Consider the following 13,728-nt stretch of genomic DNA (forward strand, 5'->3'; position numbering starts at 1 on the left):
AAGTCATGATCAATCAAAAAAAATGGTTTTGAAAGGATGGCTCAGGTTTCAAGCGATGAGCCTAACGACTCAGTTCCAGGTGAATCTACATGTGAATCTAATCTCTAACGAGGCCTCGCCAGCAGGTCTATTAAGACTCCAGGCTTTTTGTATTGAGAAAGCTTCCTGGATGGGAAGCAAAACGTCTTCAGCTTCAGAATAGAAGTCCAGTTGTTTTTATTTTTTTAAACTTTTTTTGATTGTATTTTTGGGTATTTCTACAACAATTGTTAAAGAGCTTTTGACACTATCAAAAGCATGCAGTATAGCCTGGCCTAATTGGAGATCATATTGTGTATGTGGGTGAAATGCTCACTATGGTAGTGTTGCAACATTATGCGGTTAAAACAGTGTATTTTCAGTTCCCATTGAAATTCAATGCAGATGTACAGTAGAATAATAGGTGTAGGAGTATTTCTGAGAGCTGGCCAGAAAGGAGTGGGGTGGAGGATGCAGGGTGGACTTGCATAATATGATCAGCTATGGTCTGTTTAATAATTTTATGTCTCCATCCCTTGTAGCCAGTTAATTTTCCTTCCATGTGGATTTCCCCTGCCTTTTTTTTGTTAAATGCTTTCAATCATTCTGACACAACAGGGCAGACTGTAAAAGGGTTGACGTTTTGAACAGGTTCATCAAATGGCATCCAAAGTCAAACGTCTGTGTTAGTTCACTTTGTGCCAGAAGCCGGCAAGAGGCTGAATAGTTGTTAGGATGGCGGCAGTTTAAGCTTGCTACTGGCGACAAAGATGTGACAGACAGCAGAAATGAGGGCAATTGACATTAGCATTGAGGACAGATGGGGGAGAACAAGAGCACACCTTTAGACAGATCATCAGTCTACCTTAGGGCAAAACAGAGACACACAAGACAAACAACCATGCACACGCAGACTTTGTGTGGCCAATTAACTCAGCATGCATTTGTTGATGAAGGAAGAAAGGTGTATAGTGGATTTTGTTTTCCCTTCTTTTTTGTGAACTGAATTCGGAACACTTCAAACTAAACATCTATGGAAATTTAGCTTGGTGGGTCTTTCTGGGTTTGTCACGCAAACTCTAGTTACCTGGTTACAAATGTTGCTTATTTAAAACACAGCATATGTTGAATTTTGTATTAAACTTTTATACTCTAAATTTCCAAGAGAATAAAAGACTAAAAGTACTATTGTTACTATGCTTAAAATAATAATAATAATAATAATAATAATAATAATAATAATAATAATAATAATAATACATACATACATACATACATACATACATACATACATACATACATACATACATAAATACATAAAAATTATATTTAAACTTTATGAAACTCCAGTAAAGGTATTGCCTTCTCTATTATTGAAATTCTAATTAATTATTAACCATAGTGATAATTTTGATAACCATAATATATTACCACTCAATATCCATCATATTAAAATATTATTGTATCTTCCTTAGGTTTATCTAATATCTCAAATAACGGTTACCAAATGTAATGTGTCTGGGAGTTAAATTTTTTTTAAAGGTCTTAAGACATATCTGTACTGTAGGTAGATACTGATCACTGATAATAACTCAACAGAAATTCAGAAGTTTAGATTTGAGGATTTAACATTTATCTCTTTTTGGAAATTTTTGAAGAGCTAAAAAATCTCTTTTAAATAATAATTGCAAATGTTGTACTTTCTTAAAACATTTCTACTGTGGAGGGCATCCGAATATATTTGTTGCATTGACACATGCAAACACACACTGTGTGTGTTATATATAGATATAGATAGATAGATAGATAGATAGATAGATAGATAGATAGATAGATAGATAGATAGATAGATAGATAGATAGATAGATAGATAGATAGATAGATAGATAGATAGATCATTTCTCTATGTGTAAAATCCCAGCAAATTGGTCTGTTCATTATTTTCGGCGCAATGGTCTATTTAAAGGAGCTATAAGTAATAATGACACCTAGTGGTTAAAATCCAAGCAAGACATACATAATGCCTTTCTCTGAGACCAGCCATTTACTCAACAGCCCATTGCTGCTGTGAAATGCCACTGATTTTTTAGTTCCACAGAGTATTTATATGATGTTGTATTTTGTTATATTTCTGGTCCGCTTCTCTTACTGGCTTCCATGTTTACAGGCTGCTGCTATTTTGCCAAAATAAAATATCAAATGCTGCGCTCTGTTTTGGGAACTCTGGGAACTTTCATATGATTGGTTCAGGAACCAGGAGGTAACCTCAGACTACACTCTGAACCGAAGTAGCTCCGGATAATACCTCTAGGATTGAAAGAGAAAAACATGACTAAGACATTGTTAAGGGCTGATTGTTTATAGGGAATGTTACTTCAATCCCAAGTGAGAAATTAGAATGATTTAGGTTGATTTTACAGTAAATATCTTACTTATAGCTCCTTTAAATATAAATCACAGATACACCATCTGTGCAGCTGCCATGGTTTGGTATCTGTTTGCACAGAATTTACTAAAAGGCTCTATTGCTTCAGAAGAGTTAAATAGGTAATTACAACTTTAAGTAAATTTTGAGTGCATAAAAGTAATACCATTATTAGTCAACATTATTGACAATGTCAGTAATATCAACAATGTCAATAATGAAAAATTGTCAACGCAAAAATGCGTGTGTCGATGCGATGTTTAAAAATATATAAACATTATTGCGGTCTCAATATTTCATTTTCAGTGGTAGGCAGTTTAGATCAAATTCAGTCACAGTAAGGCTGCAGCAGAGGGCTGTATAGCGTCAGTTCCCCTGTGAGCAAAGAGCACCTCTATCGCATGATCTGCTTACATGACCGCTGCTCCAGCCGAAAGAAGAAGAAACTAAAGTTAGTAAAGTTTTGTAAATTACACTTTCTTTAACTTTTTAATTTTAGGCTGGAACATTGCTGTGTAAAACTAAAATATCTTAGTTTAGTTTATCAAGATATGGCTTAGTTGTGAAATGCCTGTAATGTCCGTTATCTCTGCGCTACACCTAGCTGTGAGCTTAGCAAGTGATCGAGCTCCTCAGCCCTGGAGTAGGCTGCCTCTGGGGGGCAGACTGTTTTTAATCTACCGCTGCAATTCAATCGGATGATATCTAACAGTTATTATGGGTTTATTTCAGAGTTTAATTTATCACTAAGATTAATGGTTGAAATTAATGAGAAGGTACATGATGGGATAGTTTTAATTATTTAACTTTAATGTCTGACTAGAGCAATTGGAGTTTATTTGGAAATGAATAATTTACTTGTTTTAACATTGATGCAGGGAATATTGTCTAATAAATGAGAACAGGCCTGACTGAAAACATGTTAATATGCTCCTCTTTTTTACACTAGGCCATAGTTTAAAATCTTTTTGAATGTTAAGCTATGTTAAAAGCTTGATGGTCGAAAGATTGTTTTAAAAAGATTTTTACAGAAAAAAAATCTATTTTGATAAAAGTATAAAAAAACAAACCATGTCAGTTAAATTTAAAACTTATATTTTATGAAGGATCTTTTTATAAAGCTAATAAATAAATAAAGCTACACACTTTTGTGACACCAAAAGTGAGGGAAATGAGCAAGACTCATCCAGAAAAAAGTCAAGGCAAGCAAGAATTTTATTTGTTCTGTCGATAAAATGAAAAGAATTCAAATGACCAAGAGGGACTGCATCTAAATATAAACGCGCATGTAACAGGTTAAAGCCACACACTGTTCAGCTTTTTGCAAGTATCTGCTCCTAAAATAGATAAACCATTAAAACAGACACTGTTCTAAAAACCATGAGTGGCATCAGCATGCAGGGTAAAAGTGAACTCACCTATAAATTTTATATCTGGTTGTAAATCCTTGGCGGAATCTTTCCACAAAGGACAGATAGCTCCGAGAGTGGTGGAAAGGTCCACGGTCAGAGATGAGCCAGTCATATTGCTTGGTGACATGTTGTTCAGCAACCAACAGGTCCTGCCGGGTAGACTGAACTGTTATATGGTCCCATATAAACAGGAAGCAGATGACCTCAATAAACCTCCAGTTCATGCTTTTTTTTAAGCCGCTCTGTGTTCATTCTCGCTCCATTATGTGGAGACCTGATGGGATAGAAAAGGAAGGGAGAGAGGGGTTGGGGTAGGGATGCACAAAAAGAGAGCTGTTATATGACAAGGTCCATTTTAGCAGTACAAGAAAGTCCAGGAGTTAGGTTAATTGTCTTCTGCTGAACAAATAAAACAGTGCCCTTGTCATTGTCACTTTACTCTGACATGGAGTCTGCTCACTTTCAGGATTTCTCGTATTGTTCACCCAATATTCCTGTCTGCAGTATTCAGAAACTGTGCGTCACCGCATATACAATGGTTGCTAGTCTTTTGCAGATCAGTATGGGGTTCACCCTCAGCTATCTGGCTGTCTGTTTGTAATTGGTGTCATGATAAGCTCTGACAAGGTTAGAAGACGGCTTTATGATATGTTATGACACTCTACAGCCACTAATGTGGAATAAAAACATCTCTCTTTACTCTGTGTTGTCAATTACAGCTGGAGGAATCTTTTATCTTTTGACATTGTTGTTGAACCATCCCAACCCTGGATTGGCTTACAAGTGTGTAACCCAGACAACACATTAGTATTCATCCATCCATCAATGATTTTTAATTACAGTGTAATAATAATAATAATAATAATAATAATAATAATAATAATAATAATAATAATAATAATAATAATAATAATAATAATATTTTTTTAAATCCCCCAAATCATCTTTAAAACATGTATATCCAGCACTTATTTGTCACAGATACGAGATTTCCATCAGTAATATTCTAGTACTAAGGCCCTTGGGCATAGAAAAGCACTGCATGCTATCAAGTGCTGCTGGTTGCATAAGATGCTTCCATTTTCATGGCTTATTAGACAATAACAGATCATAAAAGAGCAAGAAAAATTTGATGAGGCTAATCTTTCTGTTAAGTACATGATAAATTGTTGGCATACTGATAAGAGAGATCCTCTTTTGTCACATCATGGATGAAATTAGTGTGTCAGTTTCACAAGATTGATTAAAAGGAATTCATTCATTTTGATTGTAGAAGTCAGATTTAACAATGTGTCATAGTACCTGTGGTAGCCAGTCATACTTTGAACACAAACAGGTGTAACTTTCAGTACTCCTATATCTAAAACATAATTTGATTGATGTCATTTATTTGACATTTGTTTTTAGAATCTATCAGTGGTTAATTAAAGATGAACCCCTTATTCATTTTAAAAATGGGTTTGTTTAAAATAAATTGCATTTACATTATTTACACGCACATGTATTTTATTTTTTTATTTAAGGACTAAATACAGACTGTCTTGTAAGAATCGTCCATCTAAGCCAACCTTATCCTCCGGATTGGTTTGTAAAATACCATCTGGCAAACCCTCCTTAGAAGCAATTTGGAAAAGAGCTGGCTCTATGACAAAAATAGGTGACAGGTGGGTGGATGAACCCTTTTTATTATTGCTATCAATTAACAGTTCAATTTCAGCAAGTCTGGTCATGGATCAGTCTCTTGCTAACATCACAGTGGCGGCCCTGCTGGGTAATTAATTGTTTGAGCTGTTGCAGGAATGGATCCATTGGCTGGAGTGCAACAGGCAAATTGTTTGAGGACACCTGAGTTGGACCTTCACCCCTATAAAAAGGCCTGGGTGCTGTGCAGCAGAGTGGGCTTATCTCTCCCCCCTTCTTTGCTATGCTTCTCCTACTGAGTCAGATATGGTTTGTTTGGTTCAGTTTGCTTCGCTTAGTTCATTTGAATTGAATTGCAGTCAACACTCAACATTTACATTCAATATTGTCACCCAATCACAATGACATGACTGATTTTACTGACTTTATACACTAGACTGTTGTTAGTTTTTTTTTCTTAAAAAAAAATTGTAAATCTTACTCTTGTGTCCTTTTTTTGCCAAAGCCAGGTTGTGATATCACACTCTTGCCAAAAGCACTTAGGAAAGGTGCACAAACCATATTTTAATAAGTAATAAGTCTAAAGAGTTTTACTCTTTAGACTTCATACACAAAAGAATACTCTCTATATTTAACACTAGTGGTGCTGCTGCATCCACACTGATCGTTTCAACATTAACACATAAATAAAAGCTGCTGCACAGATTGGGAATCCAATCAAACTGGACCCACATAAACAACTGAAAGGGGCTAATAAGAAGCAACAAAAAACACTGTTACTGAAAGATGTAAACAGCTTATGCATTCCTACTGTGGTAACTAACAAACTAGAAAAAGCAATAAAAAACCTAAAAGAGACAAACCAGCAGTGTTGGCCAAGTTACCTAAAACTGTGACTAATTATAGTCAGTAGTTAGTAAAAATATCTATAAATGTGTTTAAAAAAAATTCTCAATTTATTGCCTTGTTTATTTTTCAACAAATTACATTTTTTTCTTCATTGGACTGTCAGTTTTGTGGCTTGGAATGCCGGTCTTGAGAACTCCACAGATTCCACCTTTTTATTGTATGTAACAAGAATTATTATTAAATAGAGAACATGTTTGTTGACTCAACAAACGTGTTTTTGAACAGGTGAAAATTATTATAGTCAATCAAAAAAAATCAAAAATCAACTTTTTCACAAATAAAACATATTCTTTAATAAAAATTGTTCAAAGCTAGAACTATGACTAATGTATTTTTTCCTAGTCAAACAAGATGTCATTATTAGATAAAAGGTTGACCGATGATCAAAATGGATAGATTCGGTATGCTCCTAATAGACTGCTTATGAAAAAATTTGAACCCCCTCCTCTCTAAATCAATGCACTTTGGTAAAAAGCCCTGTCTATAACGAGCTGGATGACGGACTATTTTAGGGGTTGGAGCCATGTGGTGCATAGAAGCAGCAGCGGAGCTAGAAATGGGCAGGCATTAGAAATGATTTTTTTTTTTCCTGGTAAAAGATAGATTCAACTCCAAGAGCCTCTTGCAGTTTAAATAAGGGGGGGTGAGAGAAATGGAGTGAAGCTTTTAGCACACAACAAATGTTTCATACAAAAACTAAGTCTTCAAATGCAGAAAGTGCTGAGTCACTTTGAAGAAATGTTCTGTACCGTAAATAAGATACCGAGGGTGGGTTATGGTTAATTGGTTTGGGACCCAATAATGCATCTGATAAATAACTCTTTGCAAGTCCTTTGAGAGCCATTCAGTGTAAGAAACAGCTATGTGCTGTCACAAGGAGAGCCAGCAGTTTTGCCCGAGAATCAAGGAGATAGTTTAGAAAGTGTGTGGAGGCTGTAACTGCTAGGTTCGGTGACACTAACACCTCTACAGTATTTTAAAATGATTTCTGTCTTGGTAGTTCAAAATAAAACTGCTGACTTCAGGGAAATTTGACAAAGCCTGATACAAAGTAGTGACTAACGTTGACATTTGTTTAAGATAATGCAAACTCTAAAAGCACATCTGGTGCTTTAAATTAAATGTCTTTTCAAAACTATAGTCACAAAATAAAGAACAAATAAATACAATATTTGGCATTTATTACAAATCAGCTTTCATATTCTTTCAAAATTTTTGAAAAAAGAAGGATCTCAAATGAACCACAGTTGTTTGTGACAACATGTTCCTACAACAGTTAATATTATTGTTTCGGAGTGTCCCATCCAGATTCCCAACTTTAATCTGATAGAGAATTTGTGGAGGGAGTCAGAGATCAGGGTGATGGCACCCAGCCTCAAAGGTTGATCAAGATTAAATAGTCAGAATACCAGGGAAAACATGGAAACGCTGGTCAGCAATTGTATGAAGCATTTGATTGTTTGTAAGACAGTATAGCTATTATAGATATTAAAACAATTCTGACATGCACTTTTTGATTAAAATCTGAATAAAAACATTTTCAAAATGTATACTCCATTTAGATGTTTTTATTATATTTTATGCAATACCTGTCTAATTTCTAATCAAAAACAAAGTTGTTTGAGTATAAATATGAATTTTTGGTTATAACTGTATGAGACGATGTATATCCAGTGAGAGAAGAGCAGCATTAAAGGCATACTTTTGTTCACTTTTTCAGTAAGGAAATTTGTAGCACATAAACAGTAAAAAGTGTGATAAACACAATTTAAAGGCATACTATGCAACATTTTTCTGTTAATTAATGTGTTCCATACCGATTTGGATGATTAAATGAGTCATTTCAGGTTGAACTAAGGTTTTCTCGGCCGCCCTGGGGGTCTGTGGGGGAAATACCGCACTTGCAATTGCAGGAGCAGTCGGCCCGCAGTCACAGGCTCAGTAGTCTCGTGTGCATCGCGAGAGTCGGTCTTGCTTTACAGCGAGAACTGCTACACGCCCGCAGTGAAAGGTGTGCTCGTTGGTAGCGCAGTGGCGATATTTGTGCAGTTATCATGGCGGAACCAGCAAGAAAACAGCGAAAGCCCATGTTGGAGCAGGCAAGAAAGAGGAAAAGGGCTCTGGACAGAGAGAGGAGTCGTACACGGGTGAACATAGAAGGCTGCAAGGCTGACGCGGACCTCGCGTTTCTGCTGATGCGATTGTAAGTAACATTGTAGGGTTTCCCTCACGCACCGCCTCGCCAACGTTCGTCAGTGGTGCAAAGTTTGTCTCCCCCCCCCCCGCTCCGCTCCGCCGGTCAGCGGTGCAAAGTTTGTCTCCCGCTCCGCTCTGCTCCGCTCCGCTCAGCCGGTCAAATAAACATGCAAGCATATCGAGTTTTATTATTATTATTATTATTATAATAATCTTTTTTTATGTTGGCGAGACGCTACCGCGGCGGCCGCGGCGGCGGCTGCGGCTTGGCGAGGCGGTGGCGGTAGCGTCTCGGCAACATAAAAAAAAAAAAAATAATAATAATAATAATAAAACTGGCGAGGCGGCGGCGGTCGCGGCTTGGCGAGGCGGCGGCGACCGCCTCGCCAAGATAGCGCTGCAAGAAGCTTGATGTTCATACCTTCACTGTGTTATTCATTGTTTGTACTGCCATTTTTTCCACTTTTCGTTGCGTTCGCCTGTCTGCTAATCTCAAAACAACCGCGCCTGGCTTGACGGAGGAACCAGAACAGCTGAGCATCTTTACGACAGTGCACTTTTACTTTCGCCCTCTGGGGGAGCCTCGCTGGAAAATCAACCCCGGTTGCATAGTATACCTTTAAAGATAAAAATCACCACCTGCTTTATGTTAGAAAGTAACATAACCCTGCTGAAAAGGTACCGCAGTGATTAATATGTTTCAGCTGGCAACAATTTCTGTAACCCCCACTCACACAGTGAGCAGTTTGTTCTTTGTTTAACTACTGTTCAAGACAGTTTAAATCTCTCTACGACATGTTCATACAGCAGGCTCACACACATGCAGACATATGCCCCACTTTTAAGTCTAATATACCACACATGAGGAGATGTGCAATTCATGTGTAGCCATTGTTCTTTACTCACATTTTACTGTTAATACTGACGTCTCTGCTACATTTATTTTTTTTTGCTATCTATTTATATACAGTTACCTGTTTTCATGCACAGTTGCCAGTTTACCCTCATTTGTTACTGTTCATAACTTTCTCTGCAGTTAATTTTCTCACCTACAACTTGTTTACAACTGTCCATCCCCCATAGAGGCAGCCTCTTCAATGACTCTTAAACGGCCTTAATCTTATTTTATTGTTTTATGGTCCATGACTTCTTTTTACTTTGTGTTTGTAATAGTGACTACAGTGTGTAATGGCAAATAAAGTTTTAATTTTATTTTGAAAAACTGATTTTTATTAGATCACGATGGCATGGTTTACGGGAGTTCATCTTGAAAAAGGATGATTCAGGAATGTACACATACATTTGCCAACACAGAGTCCACAAATTAACTGCATTGTGAAAATTGAGAATATTTTTAGACATCAAGGAACAAACTCTCACATCATACCAAATCACATTTCAATCCCGCAGAAGTTGAATTTGGTTTTCGAACCTGCAATACTTATTTATACTAAATAAAGACTATAGAGTCGCCATCATCAGGTAAAGGCTGGTTCACACGGCAGAATTTTCAGCCTGATTTTCGCCCCGATCTTCCCCTTATGAGAGGCGCTGATTATCACTGTGTCTCTTAAAGTAATCTTAAGAGAATACCCTGCCATGTGCGGTGTGTTTAATTACGATTGGGTCCGCCCAATGGAACGTCGGGACCGCTCTGACCTCGAATCGGTAATATTCAACATGTTGGATTGTCTTGCCCCGATATCCTACCATGTCTGGTGTCCTCCGAAGACAAACAAGCACGGAGCCTGTTGAATGTGGCCGGTAGCAAATCAGAAATTGGGGTGAGGTATTCCCCGAGAGAATACCATTCACCCCCATCCCCCCAACGCACCTCCATTTCATAGTGCAGCAAGTGTAGAGCCCCGTTATGTTATGTTTTTTTCTCTGTTAAAATTAGTCAACAAACTATTGCCATTATTCTTCCTTGTCGTCCATGTTTATTTAATCTGAACTCACGTTTGGTCTCGAGAGGATTCACAAGATTTCCCTTCTGACATCTGAAGGATCTTAAGTGAAATCTGTTCAAGTGTGGTGGGTTGTGCTTGGGATCTGACCGGACACCACACACTGTACAACCAAACCTGTTTTATCTAGGATTTTTTTTTTAATCGTTACGAGTGGTGTCTCTCAGGCTTTGAAAACCGTCCGACTATTTTAAAATGCTGCCATGTGAACCAGCCTTAAGGTAGTACCTTCTTAGAATGTTTTAACAGAACCTCTCTTCAAAGTTAACTATTTAAGACTTGCAAGGTGGGTGCAGTGAAAAAAGTCAAAGGTAACAAGAGTTGAGCTGAATTAACATTGCAGTATTAGCAAATCTACAAAGTTTCATGAGAAATGTTGCTTATGGCAAATTATTATTTTTTTGAGTAAGAACAGATTAAATTGATAAAAAAATAAAGATGCATTCTTCATGTGAGTGCAGTCAGTAGTTCCTATTGACATCAGGGAGACAGAGGTGGAGGAAAAATGTATGACAAGAATATTAAATATGTTAATTCTAAAGGTGAGTTTATATATGAATGTGTTAAATACCTCCACGCATGTCTATCTCTATACCCATTGATTTTTGCCCATGTGAGGTTGGTTCTGTCACTGCATTTAGGACATTAGTTAGTGTTGGTGTTCAACAAGAAAAGTGAAACTGGTGGCTAAGTTCTAGTCCTTTTGCCTCTTTGCTAATTCCTTTGGCAGTATTACTTGTTTTGCGCCATCCAACACTTTCAAAAATGTAAACATTTTGCTGACACATCACACAGGACCCCATCTCAATATTATGGTGTGTGTGTGTGTGTGTGGAGGGGGGTACTCTTGTAGTTTCTCAAAGCATTTTATACTGTACCTAGGTTGTAAGCTGGAGAGCTGTTTTTTTTTTTTTTTTTTTTTTTTTGCTCTAGCTTCACTTTGCTGCTTTGATCTCCTTGATCAGTTTGATTCTGGCCTATTTATACAGGGTCTGGTCCCTGCAGCTGTAAGCCTGTTCCTTGTTTCCATGCAGATTCCTAAGATGTGAACTAGATCATGGTTTATTGTTGTCATACAGTATGACGCAAAAGTCTTGGTCTCCACACAAAAGTCCTCACAAAAACTGAAGTATGAAGTGACCGTTTCAGCAAGCTCATCCAGGTCAGTGGATGAAGTTTCAAAGACACGTCATTTAGTGCAGCGAAAGCACGCCTGTAACATCTGCTATGATTCAACAGTCCATGTGCTAACAGTCCTAACCACATGCTTAGAGGTTTTCAGTTTTTGCCAGTAAGTTGGGATGACATGAAGCAGACTGTGATCAAAGAGATGTAAAAATGCCCAGGTAACTGGTATGCATCTTTTAAAGCTGTGTAAGAGTAATCCAGTATTATCTTTGGTGAGATACCATATTTTTTCGGACTTACAATCTTTCAATTTTCTAAAAAATTGAAGGTGATCCTTATAATTCGATGTGCCTTATATATGATTACCGTTGTGCTTATTGACCGATTTTATGTGGTACAATGTGCTCAGAAATCTGTTAAAATGTGTAAGTAGAACTTTGGTAAGCAACGAAGCCGCTCAGCTCAATGGATATTTGGAGCATTACGGTACACTCTGTCACTACCTGACTGGCACCCTGAGCAGTCTACAAGACTGCCTGATTGTAATATTTAAACTAGAAGTGCATTCATGTAAAGACCCCCACATTCTCGGGCGTAGTTCACTCTGCGCATACTTGAGGTGGACTCTGTGCGGACTCCGCGCATACAGGTACGTGTCACACTATAAACTTCTCGGAGGCAAGAAGTCTTTACATCAACTGTTTTATATGTGACACCGAGCTTGATACACTGAGCTGCTCCAAGCAGACAGTCGCATGGACACACAGCATCACAGTCCCTCTGTGTTCTCACTGACAGGTGTGTGATGGAAACCTGCTAGAAAAGAAACGGCTCTAAGTGCTCAGCTAGCTAATCATGTATTTTACAATCCGTTCCGCCGCTTCGTCACACTGGCAGAAAGTGTGTGAGTAGTAGGAATTTGCCACAAAAAATGTAGCCAACAGTACGCTCGACTATGAAGGGTAAAACGTCCATCCAGAGTCAGCGCAGGGTCCATCAAGCTCACAGTATGCGCACAGTACGCCCGAGTATGTGGGAGCCTTTAGGCAGCCCATGCCCTGAGTACCCGATAGCAACAATAAACCTAGTAAATTAATAAAATATAAAAGTTATCTTTATTTTGGCCTTATGTTAGAAGCCGGGCAGTGTAGTCCAACTACTCTGTCCCCCCGACAGAGACGGATAGAGAGCTGTGTACGTGAAGGGGTGCAGTGATATTACACACTTGGGAAGAATATTTAGTGCGCCTTATAATGCGGTGTGCCTTTGGGTCCAAAAAATATTGTAATTAATATCCTGTCTGTAGGTTTTTCAGTTTTTCATGTGAAGATTTGTGATGGGATGTAAACACAGGTCAGAACAAATGAGAAGAATTCCCATTGTGAAAATAAAAGTTTACTGTCTATAAAAAATGAATCCAGGAGAAGACTACATTTTGTCTTTAAAACTTTGATATTAGCACACCAACCTTAGTGTATGTGAAAGCAGATTCCACCTCCTATTTTTTTTCCCCCAAGAGCCCTGCTCTCCAGTCAGCTGAAAATAGCTGGAAGTCCAGCATCAGAAATGCATGACATGGGTTCAGCATGTTTCAGTGAAACAGAAGGTAGCAGATCCATGGAAGTCCAAGTTTCTAGAGGTGACAAGGAGCGGATATTAACCAGGTTGGCAGAAGGCAAGGTTATGCGGACTCGCTGTGGCCGAAGATTAACAAGTGTAGCTGACCCATGCAAGTCCCATAAAATGCCGCTGCATTGCCCACCAACATCTCTTGAGAAAAATGGAGGCAAAATACCTATGTATGTATATATATATATATATATATATATATATATATATATATATATATATATATATATATATATATATATATATGTGTGTGTGTGTGTGTGTGTGTGTATACATATATAGATATTGAGCTTATCAGCGGTTACTTTATTCTGTTCTATTCTATTCAATGTTCTACCAGTTCAAGTCTAATTTCTTCTTAAGATGAAAAGTATTGTAAGCAGTCAGAACAACATCAAAAATG

The 13,728-nt window shown here is 37.6% G+C and overlaps 1 protein-coding gene across 1 annotated transcript in view; it reads right to left on the bottom strand.

Moving 5' to 3' along the window:
* The window catches only part of brinp1 (bone morphogenetic protein/retinoic acid inducible neural-specific 1), a 161,190-nt gene that overhangs the window by 122,299 nt on the left and 25,163 nt on the right, over positions 1–13,728 (bottom strand). Inside the window, exon 2 of the mRNA XM_012869008.3 lies at positions 3,862–4,129. Within this exon, the coding sequence (XP_012724462.1) occupies positions 3,862–4,079 (218 nt within the window). The 5' untranslated portion in view covers positions 4,080–4,129. The remainder of the gene's footprint in view (positions 1–3,861; positions 4,130–13,728) is intronic.

The sequence above is a fragment of the Fundulus heteroclitus genome, chromosome 8 (assembly GCF_011125445.2).
Source record: "Fundulus heteroclitus isolate FHET01 chromosome 8, MU-UCD_Fhet_4.1, whole genome shotgun sequence".
Classification (NCBI taxonomy): Eukaryota; Metazoa; Chordata; class Actinopteri; order Cyprinodontiformes; family Fundulidae; genus Fundulus; species Fundulus heteroclitus.